The sequence below is a fragment of the Vicugna pacos genome, chromosome 7, assembly GCF_048564905.1.
Source record: "Vicugna pacos chromosome 7, VicPac4, whole genome shotgun sequence".
Taxonomy (NCBI): domain Eukaryota; kingdom Metazoa; phylum Chordata; class Mammalia; order Artiodactyla; family Camelidae; genus Vicugna; species Vicugna pacos.
The window spans coordinates 2,031,931-2,053,697 of NC_132993.1; the positions used below are offsets into that span (position 1 = coordinate 2,031,931).

The 21,767-nt window shown below is 57.3% G+C and overlaps 1 protein-coding gene and 1 long non-coding RNA gene across 8 annotated transcripts in view; both read right to left on the bottom strand.

Moving 5' to 3' along the window:
• Positions 1-1,009: 1,009 nt before the first annotated feature.
• Positions 1,010-4,547, bottom strand: LOC140697266 (uncharacterized). Its single transcript, XR_012074118.1, has 3 exons — positions 4,079-4,547; positions 3,557-3,816; positions 1,010-2,800 (listed from the first exon to the last, which is right to left on the bottom strand). It is a non-coding gene; the product is annotated as an uncharacterized lncRNA (long non-coding RNA).
• Positions 4,548-13,735: 9,188 nt separating this feature from the next.
• Positions 13,736-21,767, bottom strand: part of RBM33 (RNA binding motif protein 33) — a 104,294-nt gene continuing 96,262 nt past the window's right edge. For all 7 annotated transcript variants that reach the window (XM_072964092.1, XM_072964091.1, XM_072964090.1 and 4 more), the window contains 2 exons: positions 20,324-20,412; positions 13,736-19,982 (listed from right to left, as the gene is read on the bottom strand). In XM_072964092.1, the coding sequence (XP_072820193.1) occupies positions 19,934-19,982; positions 20,324-20,412 (138 nt within the window). In that variant the 3' untranslated portion in view covers positions 13,736-19,933. The remainder of the gene's footprint in view (positions 19,983-20,323; positions 20,413-21,767) is intronic.

Sequence of the window (21,767 nt, forward strand, 5' to 3'; positions counted from 1 at the left end):
CCGCAGATGACACACGGAAAAGCGCACGAAATGAGACTTTAATTATAATAATAATTAATAATAATAATAATAAAGTAGGCCAGTCCACAGTAGACTATAAGGAATCAAAGCCCCGAGAAATCCTGTTGTTGTGCTTAGTCCATCTATATATATTTTTGAATTTTTTGATTCTTGTTTACTTTCGGTTATTTTTTCACCTCTCCTGGCTATTTATTTGTTTGGTATGAATAGATGTTTTAAATAATATGAACCGGACCTTCAAGAGCCTTAAATAGTTTGTTTCTTGGATAATTTATTATTACCATGTGAACTGTGCTCACAGGGGAGAGTATTTTGTGAGGCCAAGCGACCTGCTCAGAGGCTATTTTTCTACACGTCCCTCGTCCTGACTTTCAGAAAGCAAAATTCTCTGCTCTCCACTTCTGCTTTGCAACGCTCCTGCTTGTCGGCAAGTGTAAACTGAAACGTGCTTCGTGGGGGTCCACAAATTATATTTTTATACACAGAATTGTAAATTAGATTTTTGAGAGCTCAATACTTAACTGAATTACATTTCATTTTTGAAATAGTGTAAAATATGAAAATATATTATTTTAATTTAACTAGTTGCCATTGTAACAGTCATCTCCTGTATCATCTTCTTGGTTTAATGTTGGCTTTGTCATCACCATTTTGGCCATATTCTTGGAAGTCAAGACTGTTACACACTCACATACACACTTTTTTTTTCTTGGACAAACGGGAAGACCTCTGTTATTTTTAACTTCAAAGAATTTATTAGAAAATAATATTTTTTAAAAGTGCACATAGTGAAGAGCGCACGAGGATGGAGCCTGTAGTTTGTACAGAGAAAAACAAAGGATGTTTTTGCATTAATAAATTGAGAAATAACTGCTGTAAATTTACTAAAATATATTTTTGAATATTTTGTAATAGTTTTATAGAAATAAAATGTGCCACGCACAGACCGGTTAGTATATGATAACTGAGAATTCCTGTTGCAGCCCCGTTTTCTTTCCTTTTTTTTTTTTTTTTTGGCTTCTTTGTTTGGGAAACCTAGTGCTGACAGGAGTTCCCAGTATTATATTTAGATGTGTTGCTTATACTGTGAATTCAGATCAACGTACATAGGGAACCAAAGTAGGGAACCAAATCAACTTGTTTGTTTCCGTCACTGGAGAAAAACCTCAGCTCTGTTCGTATTTATTGTGTGAAAGTCTCTATACTCAAAGGATGGCGGTGCTGTCCTGGGTTCCGTTCTGCCCCCACCTCCCCCCAACTTAACCAGCGCCGCCTGCCTGGAGGAGGTGGCCCTGGGGCCAGAGCTCAGACTGCCTCCCCAGGCTCCATGGACTTGTTGGCCCACTTCAGTCCCTCCACTCGGTGGCCCCAGGTTGGAGTGCGTTGTCCCCTGGCCTTGCAGGGGGGAGGTCCTTAGCTGCTTTCTGAAGTGTTGGGAAACCCTTTGCAGAAGGGTCCCTGAGCAGAGGACCAAGTGTGGATATTCTGCAGGCCCACTTGGGAGAGCGCCTCCTCCGCCCGCTCGGTGTGGACCCCAGCCTTCCCTCCTCTCCCACCACAGCCACGGGAGCCTCAGGGCCCCCGGGCCGCGCTGGTGTCTCCGCACCCAAGCTGTCTGTCTGCAGTGGTTGTCAGGCAAGGGCTTAGTGGCCGGCCCAGGCCTTGGGGCTCCCCTCGTGGGCACTCTGTCAGCGGGGCCGGGGGGCCTGTCCTCCGCGCCTGGAGCTGGGTTGCAGGCTTAGCCCAGACGGGCTCTGTGCTCTGGGCCCAAGTGCCCGTGCCAGCTGGGCTTTGGAAGGGTGGGCGGTGTCGCCTGGGGGCCTCTCAGCAGATCAGTCACGTCTGGAGGCTGGCCTGGGTTTAGGGGAGCAGAACTGAACCTGACGGCCAGGGGCAGCCTCAGTCCTGCCTTGGCAAGGTCTGGGGAAGCTGCTTCTGAGGCTCGGGCTGAGGTCCCTGGGGGGCCTCTGGGCTGCAGGTCTGGCAAGGTGTGGCTTTTCCTGGAGGCCGTGTGCTCGGATGGATGGTGCCGGGGGGCAGGGGGCGCAGCACGCAGGCCGGAGCTTGCCATTCAGGCAGGAGTGGTCCTCAGTTCTTGGTAAAAGACTGTTCTTTGGTCTTCTAGGTGGTCAGCAGGTCCACGGGGTTACGATCCCTGGTGAGTTTGGTGGTTTCTGTTCAGGTCTGCGTATTAGTCAAAGCAGAAGCACCAGGGCACACCAGCAGGTCTGGCCGTGGTGAGCAGCCTGACTAATCCGCGGGGCATCTCCATCCGTTAAAGAGAGAAGTGTTGGGTCCAAGAGAGAAGCTGGGCGGTGGGCAGACCCGACTGCACCAGGCAGCCGGCGCTGGGCAGCGCCCCCTCCTGGCCAGGCGAGGTGGCGGCGCCCCTCCTCCCTGCCCCACCTTTTAAGATCCTTTCCAGCTTCACCATAAGAACTCTCTTTTTCATGTCCACCTCATAGAGACACTGCGTACAAAGCATCCAGCAGGTGCAGCCTGCTCCCGTCAGACGAGGCTCCACTTCTCCCGCTTCAGAGTTCACGGGGCCACGAGTTTGTGCCAAGTGGGTGTGTGGTGTTGCTGCCGGCCTCCCTGGTGACTAAATGCATATCCCTGTCAAACACGCGTATCAGAATGTACTTGAAACTGTTATCTTTGTGCTCTATTGTTTGAATAATTAAAGAAGTTACAGAGATTTTCTGCAATGTCTGGTCTGTGGCAAAATTCCTATCCCACACGGTCATCTACGAGTCACATTTTCTTCCGCCAGGTTGTCCTGAAAATGTGAAAGAAAAAAATGTCATTGAGGGTGCACCGTTGAAATCCGCTGGTGGGTGGGAAGGCCAGGCCGTGGGGTCTTTACTTGGGGACAAACCACACAGTGTCCCTGCCATTGGAGGAAGCTCCCAGCCCCATCCTCTCCTGGCTGAGTCTCTTTGCTGTCAGCATCACATCCACGTGGGAAATACTAGGCAGACATGCAAAGAATGCCAGTCGGTTGCAAGATTTGGCAAGAAAGCAACAAAATGCCTGCCTGTGAGTCAGGTCCTGGGCTGGGGGGGGGGGCGTCTGGGTCCCCTGATGACGCAGACAAGTGGTCGGTCCATCCCACCCCACCCCACCCCCCGTACGGCTCATTCTTCTGCCTGCCGACCAGGAGCCTTCCCGTTCCCACAGCGGGGCTGAGCAGTTGCATCAGAGACCACACGGCCTGCAAAGCCTGAAATATTTTCTGTCTGGGTCTTTAGAGAAAAAGTTTGCCAACCAGATCTTCTAGGATCTCCTATGGAAACCAAGCCCACGGTGGGGGCGGGGTGGGGGCCAAGCGTCATGGGGCGCAGCCATCATAGCACATTTTCTGTTGGAATTCAAAGGGGCACCTGCTTCCTGCTGGGGCAACCAAGCCAGGGAGACCTGGTGGTGTACCAGGTGAACCTCAGTGCTAATCGAGAGTGGGGTGAACCGGAGAGGCCCACCTGCAAAGGAGGAAAGAGAGGGTCTAGAAGCCCACCCCCCAGCATTCGACCCCCACCTGGTGAAGGTCCCCCCAGGGAGACAGGAAGTCAGCGCTGGGAGACAGCCTGCTTGGCTCCTCTTGGCTGAGCTCGATTTTCTCAAATTAAGAAGAAAGTGATAGAAGCTCACGCTCCGCCGTCTAGACAAGCTCCAGGCCCCAAGACAGGGAGACGCCGGGATGGTACGAAGATGTGCTTCCATGGGTGTCTCTGGTTGTCAGAACGAGCAGCTGTGTCCGGAAGGGGGAAACTCGTCTAAATAAGAGGGTCAAGAAATCTGAAAAAGATAAATTAGAAGAAATACTATGCCAAAAATTCCAAGGGAAAACCTGCCCTGCACAACAGACCTCGGTTCCCACGTGAAATCCCACGTGGGCCGGGGAGCGCCGATGCGCTCGCGTCCAGGGCAAACGGACGCCCTTCTGGCTGGACACCAAGCTCCGGCCCATCTCAGCAGGAATTCCCTTTCTCCAGCCCCAGGAGGGCTCAGGGCTTCCCTTTCTGAGCCTTGCGACCGAGAGGCGGGCGGCAAAACAAACCCAATGTCTTTGAAAAGAGTCCCGGGTCCCTGTGTCTGTCACCCTGCAGGTCCCTGTCATTAGAATCCCGGCCGAAACCCTCCAGCCAGACCCCACAGGCAGGCCACATGTGGGCCCACGGAGCCGCAGCGTGGGCAGAGATGTGGGGGTGGAGGGGTTGGGGGGTGACGTGTGCTGCTTCAGGAGGAGCCTCGTGTTAGCATGAGCACGGGCTGAGGTGGGGCTGGACCCGCCCGCTCACCCGCAGATGCATCCTGCTGCTGTTCGAGTGGTTTTGTGACGTGTGGGAGGGCACAGTCACCTTCCTGGGCCTGGGGCTCCGAGGGTCCAGTGCCCCATCACTGCCCGCCCCGGGCGACTGCACTCCAGCTATGGGTCCAGCGGGCCCCACGGCCGGCCGGGAGAAGCCAGCAAGAGGAGGGGGCTGCTGGCACCACCAGGACCACCGCCCCTCCCGAGGGTGCAGGCCGGTCCGCGTCTCCCGGGGACGTCAGGGCAGCCTCCCGTCTCCTCACTGCTGCCCCTGGAAGGAGAGGGGCCCCGTGTAGAAGGCGGCTGGGAGCAGAGGGGTGCTGGGGGGCGTGCTGGTGGCGGGAGCTGGTCCCTGCCTCCGGTTTAGCCGCCTCAGCTCCTGTGGAAGTTTCCTGGGATCCGGCATCACCACAGGGCAGCCAGGCGGGAAGGAGAAACTCCCCAGAGTGGAGTCCGAGCGCCCTCTGGTGGCCACATGGGGGAACGCTGGGCCTTACTCCCAGGACAGGGGCCAACCCAGGCCTGACCGCCAGATAAACAGCGGAACACAAGCATCAGACACATTCGGTATCTTGTAGTTGCTCACGGTGGAAAAGAACATGAAAATGCATACATTCATATATTCAGGTATGACTGAAGCATTGTGCTGTACACCTGACACAACAAACTGACTATACCTCAATTTAAAAAAAAGTACCTTCGGAAAGAGAGCAGGGAGGCGGGGTGAGCCCCCAGGAGGCGGCGGCCTGGCGGTCCCCGCGCAGGAGCAGACAGCGCCAGCCCTTCCCAGCTCCCCTCCCCCCTCCCCACCCACCCGAGCGGAGACAAAGCCCGGACACCAGGGCTGCCCTCGGTGGACCAGGCCTGGGCCGGTGCCCTTAGGGCAACTTTGTTCTGAGACATCAGTGGTCAAAGAAGGGAAAAGAGATGACGGTGCTGGAAAGGGAAGCAGCAAGTGTGGGCTTGGGAGGACTGTGGGACCACCACCTCATTCCTTCCCTTTGCTGAGCTGGCGCCGAGGGCCCCAGGGCTGGGAGGCCCTGCGTCTGGACCAGCTGAGCCATGTCAGAGCTGAGGGACGCGGCCAGGGGTGCGACTCGGCAAACCCTCCTGCCAGGGGCACGGTGGCTGCATCTGGAAGGAGCCGTTTCCTGGACACGTGGACCCTCATTTGGCTTCCGTGGCCTGAAACGACTTCCCACGCCTTTGGGGGAGGGGTGACCTGTGAGAAGGTTCGTAGGGGCCAGGGCCGCACATGTGGACAATGGTCTGGCGGTCCCCTCTGAGAAGCCACACGCCTCCCCTTTAAGGACGCACAGCCCTCACCGGTAGGGGGAGCCACTGTGCTCCGCGGCTCTCCAGCTCTTTGATCTGGTGGGGGCTGGGCAGATGTTCACACCGGGCCTCCGTTCCGTCACAGGAGATGCCCCTTTAAGCTGAGAAATACTCCTGCTCAAGGCCGGAGCACTCCTGACCCACGCTCAAACCTCGCCCGGAACAGAGATGCCTGGCAGCCTTTGGGAGTTCTAGAGGTGAAGGCGTCTGATTCTCTATGAGCCCATCTCCGGGGGGCCCACCCCAGCAGGGTGGCTGAGGCCTACGTCAGCTCTACCCTGAGGGCCCCTGGGCCGGGCGGTGCCAGAAAGCCCAGAGGGACGACAGCAGCGGCAGGAGCAACCAGCAGGGCGGCTCTTCTTCACCGGGGCCGCGCCTGCGCTGGGCGCCACTCTCAGTGGGAGAGACCATGGCTTTTGTCCAGCCACGGCATCCTCCGTGCCTACACTGGGGGCCCGAGACGCTGTAAGAGGAGTCCCCTCTCCCCAGAATCCAGGCTGGTTGGGGCGTGCGCAGAGCTGCCCCGGGGGTGACTGGGGTGGAGGAAAGAGCCCTCTCTGTCCCCTGGCCCCCCGGGCAGGGCCCTGCGCCGTCCAAACGCAGGCCCCGTGTTAGGCAAGCCCCCTTTCAGCCGTCTCTCTCTTTCAAGGGAGAAGCTGAAGAAAAACAAAGCCCTTGCAGACCACTGCTGACCCCACGTTCACAGCACCTCTTACGCTGGGGCGCGTTCTGCACGACAGCCGACCCACACACGTGCCCACGGCGAGAAGCCCGCTCAGCCCCACGCGCACAAGCGTCCCCGCGGCCAGGGCCTCCCCCTCGCTGTCTGCGACGCACTCTGCCCTCTCCCTCCGGCAGCTGACCGGCCTCAGGACAATGGCCAGGGCTGTGGGAGAAGCTTTAAAGTGACTGCCCTGCACCCCGGGGCTCGGTCAAGAACCACACAGAGGGAGCGGGAAGGCGCCTCCTCCAGGCAGCACCAGGCTTGGCGCCACCCTCCTTGTGGGCCAGGTCTCACTGCTGCCCTAGAGCAGGACAGACCCCTCACGTCCACACCCCCGCTGGCTGCCAGCTGGCCTGGACTTCACAGCGGCTGGAGCCTGAGGAGGCAGGAAGGAAGGGGGGCAGGGATGGTGAGCACCCGGGGGACACAGGCAGCCCCAGGCACTCCAAGGCCCCCCACAGAGAGGCCCCACCCCCCACAGTCAGAGGTGAAGACAGGGAGGTGCAGCCCCATTGGGTCTCGGCCTCTCTGAGACAGGTGATGGCCAGCTCGTCCACACCGCCAAACAGGGCCGGGTTTGAGAAACATTTTAGATAAATGTAGATTTGCTCCATTTTCCGTATTTTCCTAGTTCAACGCAAGGAGCACACTTCCATCGTGGAGAGTGAACTGATTTTTAAGTCTGCAGAGCAAAGATCCTGCCGGAGGTTGGTGGCTGGGCCCGCCCGCTGCCTGCCGCCCAGCCCCGGCGGGCTGCCCGCGGCCGCTGTGCCCGGCGCCCGCCCAGTGCGCCCGTCTCATCGCGGCCCGGCTCTGCGATTTACAGCCACCCGGGCCGCCCGCGCCGGCCCCACCTCTGCGCCCCAGACGCCCACAGCGGCCACCACAGCCCCCACCCCCACCGCACCCCCCGCCCCGCGGAGCTATTTATAGGCCATGCTCAGTGTCTGTCCCGAAGGCTAGGTGTTTAGTACAAAAAGAGGCTTTTTAGGTCAGGAAATGAGTTTAAAAATACTTTGCCTGTGAGTGTGCCAGGCGGAGGGGCGCAGCCTCCCTCATCCTGAACCTCTTCCAGGGGGACCCTCTGACCTCAGGCTGGGCTCCCCGGCCCAGCTTCCTCCAACCCCGATCCCCGGGGACAGCGGCACCCCTGGGCCCTCGCTCCCCATGGGCTGCTGGCGGCTCTCCCAGAGGCCAGGGGCCCCTCCTGTCCCTCCTGCCTGCTGTGGCCTCCAGTCCCCGCGTCCACCCCAGGGCCCGCTGCTTCCCCTCCCCACCCCAGAAGGAGCAGACACACAGGCCACCACACACACATCTGGGTGAAGCGTTTGAGGGTGTGACTGCTGAGTGTGTGTGTGTCTGAGCGTGTGAGTTGGGACTGTGGTGTGTGTGTGTGAGAGATGGAGGGGCGGGCAGGGTGGAGGGCAAGAGGGAGTCCGAGGGGCACCGAGGGTCCTCTTGAGGGCTGGGGTGCAGGGCAGGGACCAGCCTCACTTTGCGTCAGCGCTGGCATCCCAGCCTCCGAGGGCACCGGGATTCAGGAGCAAGAGAGAAAGCTGCCTGCCTTTCTGCAGGGAGACTGCGAGCTTAGACTGTAAATGCTAAGCCTCGGGGGTATGACGTTTGAGTCGCTTCTTAAGCATCAAATCCCTCTCTGAGGACAGGTTCCAAGAGGAACGGAACAGGGGGAGCAGCTGGTCCTGGGACAGGCCACATGGGGGCCCCGGGGGCACCGGAAGGGGGCGGCAAGAGGTGATGGACAGAGGGGCTGACGACACAGAAGCTGAGGGCAGCAGAGGAGAGAGGAGAGGCCAGGCCCTGGAGGCTGGGGGCCAACACCCCCACCCCAGCCCACCCTGCACATCCCTGGGTCCCCCTCTCTGTTGATGGGGACAGAGCCTCCCCGGCTCACATCCAGGCCCAGTTCCTGATCCCCACTCGCCCCCAGGAAGGCTCACTCCCCGCTGATGGGCACCCGGATGAAACCAGGGGCTCAGGCACTCCATCGCTTGGCAGGGACTGAGCTCCCTGGGCGGGGGGCGCCGGTGCTCCTGTCCTGTCCTGGGCTCACCTCCCAGTCTGCTGGGTCCCCTGCTGATCCTGTAACAGACAAATTCTAGGACAGACGCAGAGCGTCCCCCAGGTCACCGACTTCCCCTGCAGGATTCTCCCTCTTGGCGACAGGAAGGGGAGGGGACCAGAGTTGGCACTCCTGGGCGCCGTGGGTATGGAAACAGAGGGGTCCCTATGGATGGATGCCTTAGCCTCAGCCCCAGGAAGCCTGCTCTTAGCCAGGGCTGGGGCGCAGACTCTCTGGCTGTCGTCGGTGGGCGCTGGAGCTGGAGCCACAGGTCCCTCTCAGAGCTGCGGCCCAGGCAACGGGCTCAGCCCTCCTGTCCTCAGTGAGCGGCCACCTGCCAGGCCCCTGGGACCCGGCCTTCCTGACCTTCCTCTGGGCGAGAAGCAGGGACAGCAGGGTCTTCCTGGCACGGAGGTCCCTCCGCAGTGCCAGCTGCCCTTCCGGGGAAGGGATGATGAGACCCAGAACCACTGCAGGGACCCTGGACCCAGGCCCACTCAGCAGAGGCAGGCACGTGGGGCTCACCCCACATGGGAAGGAGCCCCCTGAAGCCGAGGAGGACAGAAGGAAACAGCTGGCAATGTCAGACGCGGAGGGGAGGTTAACATAATTTCATATTCTCAACCAAAAAGGGGGGTATTTCCCAAAACATGGAGGTCACCCTGAGCGGCGTCTGTATGTCGCCATGCTCTTGGCGGCCCTCGCCCCACAGGTCAGCAGCAGCCGCACACCAGGCCGCGGGCCCCGCCGCCGTCTCCCGGCCAGGGCGGCGCGCGGGAGCCTGTGGGCCAGGGAGGCGCCTCTCACCGCCCCCTCCGCACGGTCATCAGGGCACGTGCCGTGGGCTCCACTCTCCTGCTTCAGAGCAGGCAAGAGCGCGGCCCCTGCCCTCCAGGGGCCCGGGGAGTCAGCGCACGGGCCGCAGCTGGGAGGACGGCCCGCACGCCGCCGGGGCGCAGGGCGGAGACGCGGAAGGCGTCCCTCCGGCCGCCACGGTTGGTCGGTCGCAGGGAGGCCGGGCTGGCGCTGAGCGCAGGAGTCCTGGTGTCCCTCCTAGTGGTTCCGGGAAAGCGAGGGTGGAAGCTGACGGTCATCCCCCTCCAGGCTCTTCCCAACGCCGAGCGGCCCTTCCGTCTGTAAAACGAGAGGGCTGGCCCAGAACGACCATAGAGGCTGCTCTCAAGACTCCAGGTCTGCAATTGTCGGCCCTCAGGCCTCAGTGCTGTGTCTCTCCTTGACCAGGGAGGGCTCTCACCTGGGGGCACCCCGGCCCCCAACCCCGGAGAGCTACAGGTCTGCTCTGGCCATTTCTCTGCCCCGACAGGACTTGGGCAGAGATCACCCACCTGCCGTTCCAGGCACTCAGGTCGACATCAAGCATCACCCCTCTCTCACCCGCAAACTGGAGGCAGGAGGGGAACCATCGTCTGATGCCGAGATACCTCCAAAGCCATCCTTCTAGCAGGATCTGGCTTATCTCGGCAGGCAACTCCCACCACTGCAGCCTGTAAACACTCTGCTTTGCTCAAGGTCTCAGAGGAAACCAGGCTGCTAACCCATGGTCCTGGGATTGCTGGTAGACTGGGATGAGCCCTGGGGCTGGATCCTTGAATTTCGCGACATGGAGGCCAGGAGCATTCTTGGCAAGAAAAGCTTTGGACAAACATTGGGAGTCAAAAGCCAGATTGGCACGGATTCAAGAGAGGATCTCTAAAGGAGAAAACGGAGACAGCAAGAAAGGAGAACTCTCTCAGTGAGTTTTGCAGACGTGGGGAAACTCAGCATTAATAGCTGAAAGTTGTCACAGGGTCAAGGGAGGACGTTTTGATGGAGGCTGTCACTGCATGTTTGTTGCTCACGGGAAAGGTCCAGTACAGACCGAATTCAGGAGTGAGAAGAGATACTTGCTGGTGCCAGGTCTCCCATTTGGGGGGTGGGGAGCAGGAGGCAGCTCGGAGGCAGCAGGATGCTCACCTCTTGTCACAGGGGGACGGGCGGCCCAGGCAGATGCACGAGGCGGCGGGCTGGGAGACGTGGGGACGAGGGGGTGTGGACGTTCTCTTCTGAGTGCTTCTGTTTTAGTATTGAAATGGGAGCGGGGAGAGGCTGTTGGCGCTGTGAAGCAAGGCGACAAAATACTCCCCTGAGACGCAGAGCGTTTCCCGGCAGCCTTCGGGGCTCATCTTTGTGAAGTCGAAGTAGACCAGCCCGCGTGGCTGCCCGTCTTTCCAACCCCGGTCAGAGCTGGGATGCAAGGCTGGAGTCCTGCCAAGTGAGCGTCAAGGTGGGGAGAGAAAGCGAGGGCGTTGGAAGTGCCCCGGGGGCGGGTTACCACTCCAGGGCCAGCCGGAGGTAGTCTGCCCTGGGCGAGCAGCAGTAAAAGGAGCTGGGGCTGCGGCGTGGAGGTCCGGGACGGGTGCGGACGGGCTGGCTCCGGGGCAGCGGGCAGAGCTGGAGCCCAGGGGGTGTCCACACCGGCGAAGGTGGTACTTCCTGGCGACTGCTGGGCCGGGGACGGGGGGTGGGGGCAGCTGAGGGGGAGAGGAAGTCTAGGGACTGAGGGTCTCCATCTCAGAAAGCTCATACTGTGGCAAAGACACTCCCCAAGATTAACGACAGAAGTGACGGTGGAGAGAAAGAAGTGTTAGGTCAGCCATCAGGGAGGAGGGGACCCTGGGGGGGTGTGACCCTGGGGAGATGCGGCCACAGGCGGGCCATGGGTGGTGGAGCCCCACCTCCGGTTCTTCCAAAGATGCGGGTCTCAGGCAAGTAGCCCTGGGAGAGGGGTCCCTGGCCACGCAGAGCCTGGCACCGGGTAGGGAGTGGAAACCCAGCCCTCTGTCCAGGCCCGCGGGCTGAGGAGAGATGGAGGACTGCGGACCGGCCATCACAGAGGACGCAGGCCCACGCAGCCGGGTGGGCCTGGGCTGCGGCTCTGGCCGGGCCAGGCCCTGAGGCTGTGCCGTCCTGGCTGCGTAGCACCGAGGCTGGAGCCGGGCCCAGGAGCCCAGCATCGTGGCGGCAGCTGTGAGGTGCTCTGGCAGGCTGGTGCTCCCAGCCCGAAGCTGAGGGGCAGGGCCTCCCTGCAATCTTGGGGTCCTTGGCGCCCACTGCCCGGCCACCACTAGCCACATCCACCCGAGGACCCCTCCCCACTCAGGGTCACCAGTGCTGGAGCCCCCACGGGGGTTGCAGAGCAGGGCCGCTGAACCCCCAGCCCCGGTGGGTCTGTCCTTCACCCAAACCTCTGCTCTTGGTCTCCCCTCCCCTGCCCCACCCTAATCTTGAGGCTGGGTCCACCCAGCACAGCTCAAGGCCGTGGGGTGCAGGGGCTGAGCCCGGCTTCTGCGCCCCCAGGACGCCCCAGGCCCTCCCCGCACCTCTCCATCCGCCTCGACTGCAGGCCTGCGAGGGGCCTGGATGCTGTCCTGCCCCCGTTATCACCCAGACACAAGTCTGGTGGGGACCTGGTCCGAGAACCGGAGAAGCGACTCGGGGGAGGGGGGCCGCACCGCTGCGCAGGGTTGTGTCCTGGTTAACCGCAGAGGCCTCTCGGCCTCCCGCCCTGCCCGCCCGCAGGCGGCACCGAAGGGCCGCGAGAACCGGCACTTCCGGGCGCGGGGCCGCGGGGCCGCTGGCCCGTCGCTTCCTGACCCAGGAGCCCCGCCTCGAGGCGCACTGTTCCTGTGCTTTTCTTTCTCGGAGCCACAGTTAGGAAGCCCTGTGCTCGCCTAGAGAACTCCGGGACGACTTACTTTCCCCTTCAGACTTGACTGTAACTTTCTTCAAAATGTGGAAGGAAGCCTCTGGATAAAGGAGCCTGGCGAACGCCAGGCAAACCCGTGATGGGCACGACCAGGGCGGCGGCTGCGACAGATGCACACAGAACCTCCACGCCCCCGTCTGCGAGGGGGCTCCAGCCCCTCACACACACCCGTTCCTGCGGGCGCCCTGGGAAGACACTCCCAGAGCCCCCTCCCGGGGCGCCCGTGGGCACAAGGTGTGCAGACCCCGGACTCCACACAAGGAGCTGTTCACAAGGAATCTCCCCAGTTCAGAGGAGGCCACCTTCCGCCTGACATCTGCAGGTGCGCTCAGCTCATCTCCCAGGAACCCTCACCCAGAGCAAGGGCCAGGCCTGAGAGAAAGAATGACTTACCCATGGAAACTGGGTTAAAATGGAAGGAAAACAGCTTTGACTTTAATCACTACGTATTTTCAGATTCTTATTTATATCTGAGAAACTGATCAGACCCACTGACCTCTGATACATCACTTCCTTCTCAGTCTGCTTCCCCCCAAACCAGCCTCTTTTCTCGCCTTCTTTCTTCCTTAAAGGACTGACTTCTCATCCTTGCCATGGGAGAGCAGTGGTCAGGATACGGGCCACCTTTAGGTCAGTCGCGTTTTTGTTCGTGAGGCAGGGGTGTGTCTGGGTGGAGCGAGCCTCCTGTAAGAAGACGGCCCCCTCCACCCCGCATGCGACCATTTTGCCAGCGTGGCTGGAAGCACAGTGGTGCCACGCGGAGAGCGGGCCTGGCTCCGCGGCGGAGCACCTGCTGTCAGAGGCGAGCCCCTCCTCACAGGTGAGAAAGGTGGTCTCCGAGGCGAAGCAGGAGTGCTGCCCGCCTGGACCTGAGGGCAGCCTGGGCCCCAGCCGGGGGCAGCCCGGCCTTGGGAGCGGGCGGGAAGCGGGTGGGGGGCACCTGGGCTGCTTCTCCTCTTTTGACAATGTTTGGGGTAGGGGCATTGCCTTATTTTTTTAAGTATTTTCAAAACAGACCACGACTTATGAGCAATTTGCAGCAACACGAGGAACCCTGAGGACCCCTAAAATGGAAAGTGGACACAGGTGTGCACGGCAGAGCCGGGAAGTCCAGGGTGGAGGCAGAAGGAAGGCCAGGCGATTGAGCGTCTCTGTGCCCGGTGTTACAGTCAGTGTCATACAAATTCCCTTTGAAAACCGTAAACAATTATTTGTGATGCTTTAAAAAGTTAAAAAGAGAATGTGAAATCCCCTACTTCCAACAAAACACAGTGACGCTGTCTGCTTGGTCAGCTCAGACTCAGGAGGCCACGGAACGCGAGGAAGGCAAGCAGTCACCCTGACCTTCAAATGCGCCATCGACTGGCAGCTGTTGGAGGCCAAGGGCCGACCAGGGCGGGGCCCGGGGAAAGATGACCCTGTCCTCCGAGGAGCGGGCCCAGCGCTCTCGTCCCCGCGGGTGGGACGTAGTGGGAGAAAATAAAAGCTACAGAACAGAAGTGGAAATGAGAAGATGTTTTATTAACACGTCTTTCAATTACAACACAGTCCAAAGCACAGTTTTCAGCACGGAATCACACACATGATACACACAAGAGTACATTTGTTCATGTCCTGTAACATGTCGCAAGTGCGCTTCACAAATGTTCCTGAGGGCGCTGTCACAGTGATTAGAGCAAAGGGAAGAGCGGGGAACAAAAGGCACAGCGCTTCCCGCACACGTACGCGGCGTGTGTTTGGCAGAAAACAGGAGTAGGTCAACCCAGCAGAGAGCAATTCACCATCTCCCACTTCTGAACTCGCAACGCACCGCCCACAAACCGCGTGGACTCCAGTCAGGGCGCCTAGCACTAAGGTTAGGAAGGTCACAGTCAGCCAGCGCAACAAGGTCAAACGGGCCGGCGCGTCCCAGCGCAGTAAGGCCTGCGCTAGCCTGAACTCACGCAAGGGAGCTCCTGCAAAAGGAAGGTGAGAACAGAGGGCGGTTAGAGGCTGCGGGACGCTGCTCCCACGGAGCGCCACTCCTGGGCAGACTGCAAAACAACAGAGTCCAGATGTCACTGTCGCCAACCAAAGGCCTGGAGGGACAAACCAGCAGTAAAACCTGTCAAGGCAAAGGCTTAGATGCAACCGCGCTGTGGCCGCGGCACAGACCTGACACCGGCAGCCCCGAGTGCAGCTGTGAATGTTGACGCTGGACAGAGCAGCTGGAGCAGCCATCACTGCCCCAGGAGGAGTGGGAGGAGAGAAGGGACCCCAGGGAAGGACGGGGGAAGAAGGCAGGCCTCTGGGGACGGGAGGGACCCAACGACGGGGGCGGGGGGGCGGGGGGAGGTGTGTGGGGAAGGCCCAGGGAAGGAAGGAGGGTGTGGGAGCCGGGCTGGCGGCCCAGCCACTCAGCAGCAGGAGCAGGACGGGGCTGGGAACGCCCAGCAAAGGGAACTAGCTCCAAAATGAAAAAGGAAAAAATCAGATTTTGGACCATGTTGCTGGTGAACCTGAAAATTAAACAGCGGGATGAAAGCCTCAGAGTTAAAATCCTCACAGAGGAAAAACAATTCTGGATCCCATGCCTGTGAAAAGCAAAGCTGAATCATAAAAACAAGCGATTATTGGCTCTTCAGTCAACAGCATGAACGTGTTGTGCACGTGTTATTTTAAAAACCTAGAATTATATACTCTGAGACGGCACTGCGGGTGCATGAAATTTAAACAGTCCTTCACAAATCACGTTCCACTACGTGCCCTTAAATGAAAAAGAGTTTAAAAGAAAATCACGCTGAAAGAAGGTTAAGAGACCCACGTCCCAGAGTCTACTAAACCACTACATACAGAATGTATTAAAGCAGGACAGCTGTCTGTCCACTCAGTGGAAAATACTAAAAGTTAAAAACTACATGATGTTTCCTTTTTAAAGGGCCTATATTCTTCTACATACCTTCCAAAATTAGTGAAATAAAACACAGCAGAACACCCACATGAAGACCTTTTTACATTTTTGTCTATTGGAAGTAAAAGAAAGTAGCAACTTTTCAATAAAAACACCCGTCCTGCCTGCCCATCTTCTTAACGGGAAGATTTCCTACCAAAACATGGCACAGAAAAGAGAGTTAAGGTTTTTTAAACATTCTCCAGAAAGGGCAGGTTACACGTGTAAACCAATGGTCCTTCCCAGCCACACGCTGCAGAAGAAGGTACCCCTGGGATCCAATATGAATCAGTGAGTTTTGTTTGGTTTTAGCACGTAAAACCACGGGCACTTCAAAATGAGGAAAATTAAGTAGGTTGCAAAAAAACCTTACACAAAATCCTTAGGATTCAGGAGTAGATCAAGGCTGACCGCCTTCGGGGAGTTCATAGTCACCAACGTCCAAAGCAACACTTGACTCAGTTTTAAAAACAGTTGGAAGGTTAACTGAAATGCTCATTAAATACAGTAAAATCGCTAAACTTTCCCTCTAACCGGTGTGAGCGCCTGCGTCTCCTCCGTGGGGGGTGGGAGGTATCGACACCCCCTCCCTCTGCTAATTAAGGTTAATCCCCTTGAGAAAACTGTCACTTAAAAACCTGTGAAGAATCAACAATACCTTTCAGCCCCCCACCCCTACACAAACAAAGGACGAGGTGCAGGGCTGTGGTGGGGCTGCGGGGGCGGCGCTCGCCTGCCTGAAGTGAAGCAGCTCTACCCTGCGGACAGACACGGCCGGCCGGCCGGCCCGAAGCCACCTGCCGAGGGCAACAGGCCCTACGTGGTTCTGGACCACCGGGCACGCTGTCTTTCTGGGAAGCTAAGGGAGGGAAGCAAGGGGGGCTCGAGGGCTCCACAGCCCCCCGGAACAGCCCCGGGTGCTCTGCACACAGGCCGCCACCAAAACCTGACTTCTCTGTAGGGTCCCTGTCAGTCACAAGCACACTGAGCTTACCTTCAGTTAAACAACAAAGAAATAAAATTCAAAACAAAAAACAAAAACAAAAAACGGAACAAAACAAAAACCACAAGCCAAAAGAAAAAAAAAAAAGAAAGGAAGTGTTCGGTTCCCAACACAAAGCCGGCCTCGGGTCTCATCCGCCCTCCGCACCAGCTGCGGGGCCTCCTCTGTCTGAGGTCCGCGCTCCACCGGGCCCCCATCCTCTGGCCAGCGGCGTCCCGCAGACATCTACCGAGGCCACCGTGTGCCCACCCGCCCGCGTGCTTCTCCACTGGGCCGCTGACTGCCCTCCGGAGCCAGCGCGCTGAGGGCAGCTCGCTACCGACACCAACTCCTGGCACCCCCTTCGCTCTCCACCACCGCTCCTCGCCCACGTCCACCGCTCCTTCCCCTTCACCCTGGACAACTCTCCCAGCCTCCTTCCAGCAACAAGGCCTACTTGCATAATTCAGCAAAATGCTCTTTAAAAAAAGACCCCTCGGTGCAGGATCTAAGCTGTCACCATGCAAACACGCTACAGAATGAAGCATAAATAATCATTTATCCAGGACCTTTACAATCATGAGAAGGAACCCAGATGAGGAAGAGTTATGATGAAGTCCCTCCCCCACCCTCCCCTCCCCCTCCCCGGGGGGAGAGGGCGCAGGCACCTCCCTAGGATGCTGCCTGTCCCCAAAGGGGGACCCTCAACATTTCTTCTGGAAAAAAGAGAGATTTCCCCTAGAAGACTATCAACGTAAGGACTTAACAGATGTGGCCAGACCAAAGGTAATGCAAGGTTATGCCCAGAGAATCAGCTAGGTGAGCTCACATTACAGCATAAAATCAAAACAAGATAATGCAGAAAGAAAAAGTAACTCAGCTGCATATAACCACCTACAGTATCTACCTCATGACACAGACTGGTATTTACTGGCTTCTTGAATTTGGGAACAAATAATACACAGGTCAGGATAAATGTATTGACTTACTACCATCTTTATAAAAATCGAATATACACACAAACACATCAACAATTATGGAACTGTGTCCATTAAACTCTGATAAGACAACACAAAAGAACTAACAAATTGCTAAGATGTTGCTGAATTGAAAGCATTTCCAATAACATTTTAATTTTAAAAGGTCCATATTTACACAGTATGTTAAATGCTTCTGCATCTCATTTTAAATGCATGATAAATAAAGAACAAAGATAATGGTTGCAACAGATCTTCCAAGAGGGCTCAGCTTACGGTGGTCTGACTTCACTGCGAGAAGTGCACCAGAAGTGGAAGGAACGTTACTTTCTAATTCTGCTTCTTTCCTTTTCCACAGGTTCCTCCAAGGAAACTAAGCCTTTGTTACCGGTCCCAGCTGGCACTCACAGAGCCCGAGCCCAGGGACCACGTGCGTCAGGGGGCCGACTGCATGGGACCTTTCTACACAGTCCTTTCTGAAAGGCCCAGTTCGATTCGATGCTCTTTCAAGAACGTATCAAGAGAAAGCTTGCTTGTGTGTGCGGACAGTTACAGAACACACACGTCCCAGGGCGCCCATGTCACACTCGGACAATGCCAAGAGCAGACCTGGAAGCGGCCAGGAGGTCTGCCTTGAGCAGCGGGGCCCAGACAGGACGGGCTCCTTATCAAGACTAGAAAGAAGCACGTCTGAATGGCTACTCTCAGGGACAACGTGCGAATTTTCAATTTCAGAGCCACAGCACACTCAGACAACTTCAGAAAGTGGTAAAAATTTGTTAGTCATTTGATCGCATCATTAAGTCCTCAATGGTGAAAGAAGTCCGTTAACTGCGAGCCCTGCTGCTGCCCGGTGTGGGCAAGTGGCCTGGGTCCCTCCTAACTAAAGCCTACAGGCCACTCCACTCGGCATCTCCATGCCACTCTCTGTGGACGGAGCCAAAGAAACTACGCTTTTCACTCTACAGGCATCTGCACGCACCCACGGGAACGGGGGACCGCGGCCGCGCGGGCCAAGCAGCCGAGGAAGGTGCCCCGCGCTGACCATCGGTCAGCTTGCTGAGCATCTGGAGGCAGGGACGGCACACGACACTGTCCTCCGAGGGTTAGTCGGGGGCCTTCTGGAACCCGGGTGGCCGGGTGGCCAGGCACCTCAGCGGGAGGGTGTTCCAGCACGTTCTACGAGTGCCTACAGCTTCCTAAGGCAGAAATCTTCAGAAGAGCAACCACCGACAGCCACCTCCACTTGCCAGGCCCACGCTAGGCACACAATGCCGTTCTGGAATCAAGGCTACAGATAGTCTCACAGGGTCTAAAATACTCTCCTCTAGCTCCGGCAAATTAATTTCACACAGTCACACAAAACTTCAACTGTGAACATAAGACACAAGTCCACAAGACCTGTGTCTCAGCTCCCACGGGAAGGCCGAGAGACAGGGACGCCTGCTGCGGACAGCTCCTGGCCACGTCCGGCCCTCGGCGGGCTCACCAGAGGCACTCGGTGAGCAGAGGCTTGTCTTTCCCTTCGTTCTGTTAATAAATCGGCCATGAAATCTTAGGTATAAAATATAGCTTAAAAGGCTGAGTATGCCCCACTATCGTTTGCTCAAATAGTTTAGGTCCACTTTAGAATAAATCCAAAATAGTGAAACTCTTTCACGAGCAGAAATACAATAAGGCACTTTTTTCCAGTGTTTGCCCAGAACGGATTTTACTAAGATGGCTCTACGGGGAGGGAGAGTCTCACCTGGAGGAGCCTAACCAGAGCTCAATCGCTACGGCTGCTCTCACGCCACACGCTGCGGACAGCACCCCGCCAGCACAAACGCCACCCGGCTCCTGGGTCCACTGAAGGACAGCACGGCCCCTGCTCAAAGGCCTTCCAAAAAAAGAGAAAGCTAACCTAAGCAGTGCTAACCAGGTCCCCAGAGAACGTCCCATGTGTCACAGAGCTAGTGACGTGCATGTGCAAAGAGGGGAAACCCAACAGGTCTGTCAGCACTTGGGGCCGTCCCCCCACCTCACCTGGCAGGTGCGCGGCGCGGCCGGCCTAGGAGGGGGCCCGGCCAGGGCGGCGAGCGAGCGCGCCCCCCACCCCTGCTCTAAGCCCGGGCACGTGGTGGCCCTGCCAGCATCTCCGCCTCATTCGGAAAGAGTGCAAAAAGGGGTGTTCCCTTCGGAACTAGGGACATACAGTTGGTGCTTTTGGAATATTTACAAGAAGCAGAATCGGCCACACAATTGGCACCACTCCCAACCACCCTCATACCCTGCTTTCCAGGATATGCGACTGTCGATCATAATCACCCGAATTTTAATCTACGTTTTTACAAGAGCCTTTGAGGGCTTTCTCAGAAGAACACAAGTGAAGCCTGGCTGAGAAAATGCTTGTCTAGCCTGCACTGAAGATAAGTGCAACCATTATCAAATATTCTTTGCTGTGAGAAATACTGAGAATTCGTGACGTTAATGCTCGTTCCTGAACCTAAGCCACTGAAATCGACCACACAGTAAGGTCACAAAGAACAACGTCGCCATGCACTGGAAGCACTTTGGAAACAAAAGAGAACGAGAACTGTAGTCCTTTGTGGTGGCGGCAGACTTCGCAGCACTCTAACACCAGCCCCGGTCCACCACGTCCCGGAGGTTCAGCCCTCCTGGAGCCAGTGCTGGCCGCCGGGCGCTCCGGGCAAGTCACGCAGGACCGAGGGCGGAGAGGCCTAGGCGCGTGGGGACTCTGCGCCGGCAGCTTCCACGGAGAAACTCCACCACGTGTGTGCGGCGTTAAGGGCAGCCTCTCCTGCCAGAAATCACTCAACAATCAGGGCCACGTTTATGTGGGACAAATCTATCATATGCCTGTGGAAATTTAAAGAAACAAGGACCATTAAGCTAACTCAGCACACAGCAGTCAGCTCACCACGGCAGGAGAAAGCGAAGGCAGAACGGGGCCCTGACGAACAGAACCCATTACATAAAACGCAGACTGACGGGAAGGCCGACATCCAAGCAAGGGGCAACCACACGCGTCACAAAAGGACGCACGCCCGTCTCCACGCCCTCTGCCCGCACCCCGGAGTTTCCGCAGTGACAGGCAGGCACCCAGACGCGTGACGCAACAGCACTCTGGCAGAGGGCAGGCCACAGGCAGAGGCTCTCCCGCCTTCTCCCCGCGTCTGCACCAGGGCACGCACGGCTACCTGTGGAATTTCTGCTGAAATGCTAACGCGTGGGCTGGTTCCTTGAACTTGGCGATGGCTTTCCGCTGCTGGGGAAGCATCTGTAAACTCTAAGAGAAGACAACAGAGAAACAGGTTAAAAGCAAAAAAAGACCAAATAATGTTCATCAGATTGAATGTAACATTCGAGTCCAGGCTGACACCTGGATCGCTAAAACTAATTCTACCTCCCTGCCAGTTTTTCTTACCTACCCATGTAATCTGCCCAAAACCAGCGCTTCACTGAGCCGCTGCCCTGAGCAGCATTTCCACCCTCCAAGCCGGGCCCAGCAGCCACCTAGTCTTCTCTCTAAACCTGCTGTGAGAGGCAGGGGCGGGCGCCCCTGGAGCGCTACTTTCCTGTCTTCTCATCCCGTGAGTGTCCACGGGGCCCTCACCTCGCTCTTCACAAGAGCAGTGCTTCTCACAAAGGAGGTCCTTTAGCAAGGACCCCACCGCCTGGAGGGGCAGTTACCGCCTGCTGACCGCTGGGGCTGATTCAGCTTGTCAGCTGTGCAGCTGGGCCACAGTGAGGGGCCGCTGTGCCTACGGCAGCCGTCAGCACGATTTGGTCACATTTTGTGCTTAAGTTTGAGTACTAAGTGGCATCTTAAATTAAACCTTTAGTAGTTAACCACTGTACAGTAAAAACCAAACGCGTTCATGAAGAAGCTAGATCCAGCCAGTGAAGAGTGCGAGGATGGAGAACTCACAGCTGGTCCTCACATTTGCCCCAGGAGGAGGGACGGCTCTGTGTTCCCTGCAGCCTCGGGAGAACTCGGATTTCTCAGCCACTCCTACCCTCCAGAGTCCGATCGCTCTCAAGCATCTCAGTGACTTGCCAAGTGCTTCCGGGGCAATGAGCAAAGTGGCAGGTGGGGCCTTGCCACCACGGGGACGTGCTGGACGGAGCAGCACAGGACTCAGTGTGCTCAGTGGTCAGGAGCCGTCTGCTGTGTGTGGGCCTCTGACTAGTGAAGCAGGACAGTCAGAAAGAACTACTGATGGTACCACACCGCCCTTTAAAAGTGCTCACACATGCGGCCGTTTCCTGTTAGACTAGCATCTGTCCAAAGGCCTACAGTGAACGCACACAGCCACACATCCAGTCCTTGAAGTACGTCCAGAAAAGCAAGAGCCTATGAGATAAGTACTCTCCATCTTAATAAACCCAGACCACTCAGACAGTCTGGGGCACATCACCCACCAGGACTGGACCAGGACTGGACCAGGCCACAGGCAGCAGCGAGCAGCGTCTGCCTGTTTTCTGAAAGCGGTGTAGCAGACACCGGATTTTTCCTCTTCCGTCAGATACAAAACCCAGAAGCAGAAGAATCTTCTTGATGATTTCACTTATCTAAGGTTGCCAGGGCGAGGAAGGCCCAGTAACCTGGTCTTACTGCTGTCAGGTAGCTTCTCCTGCACA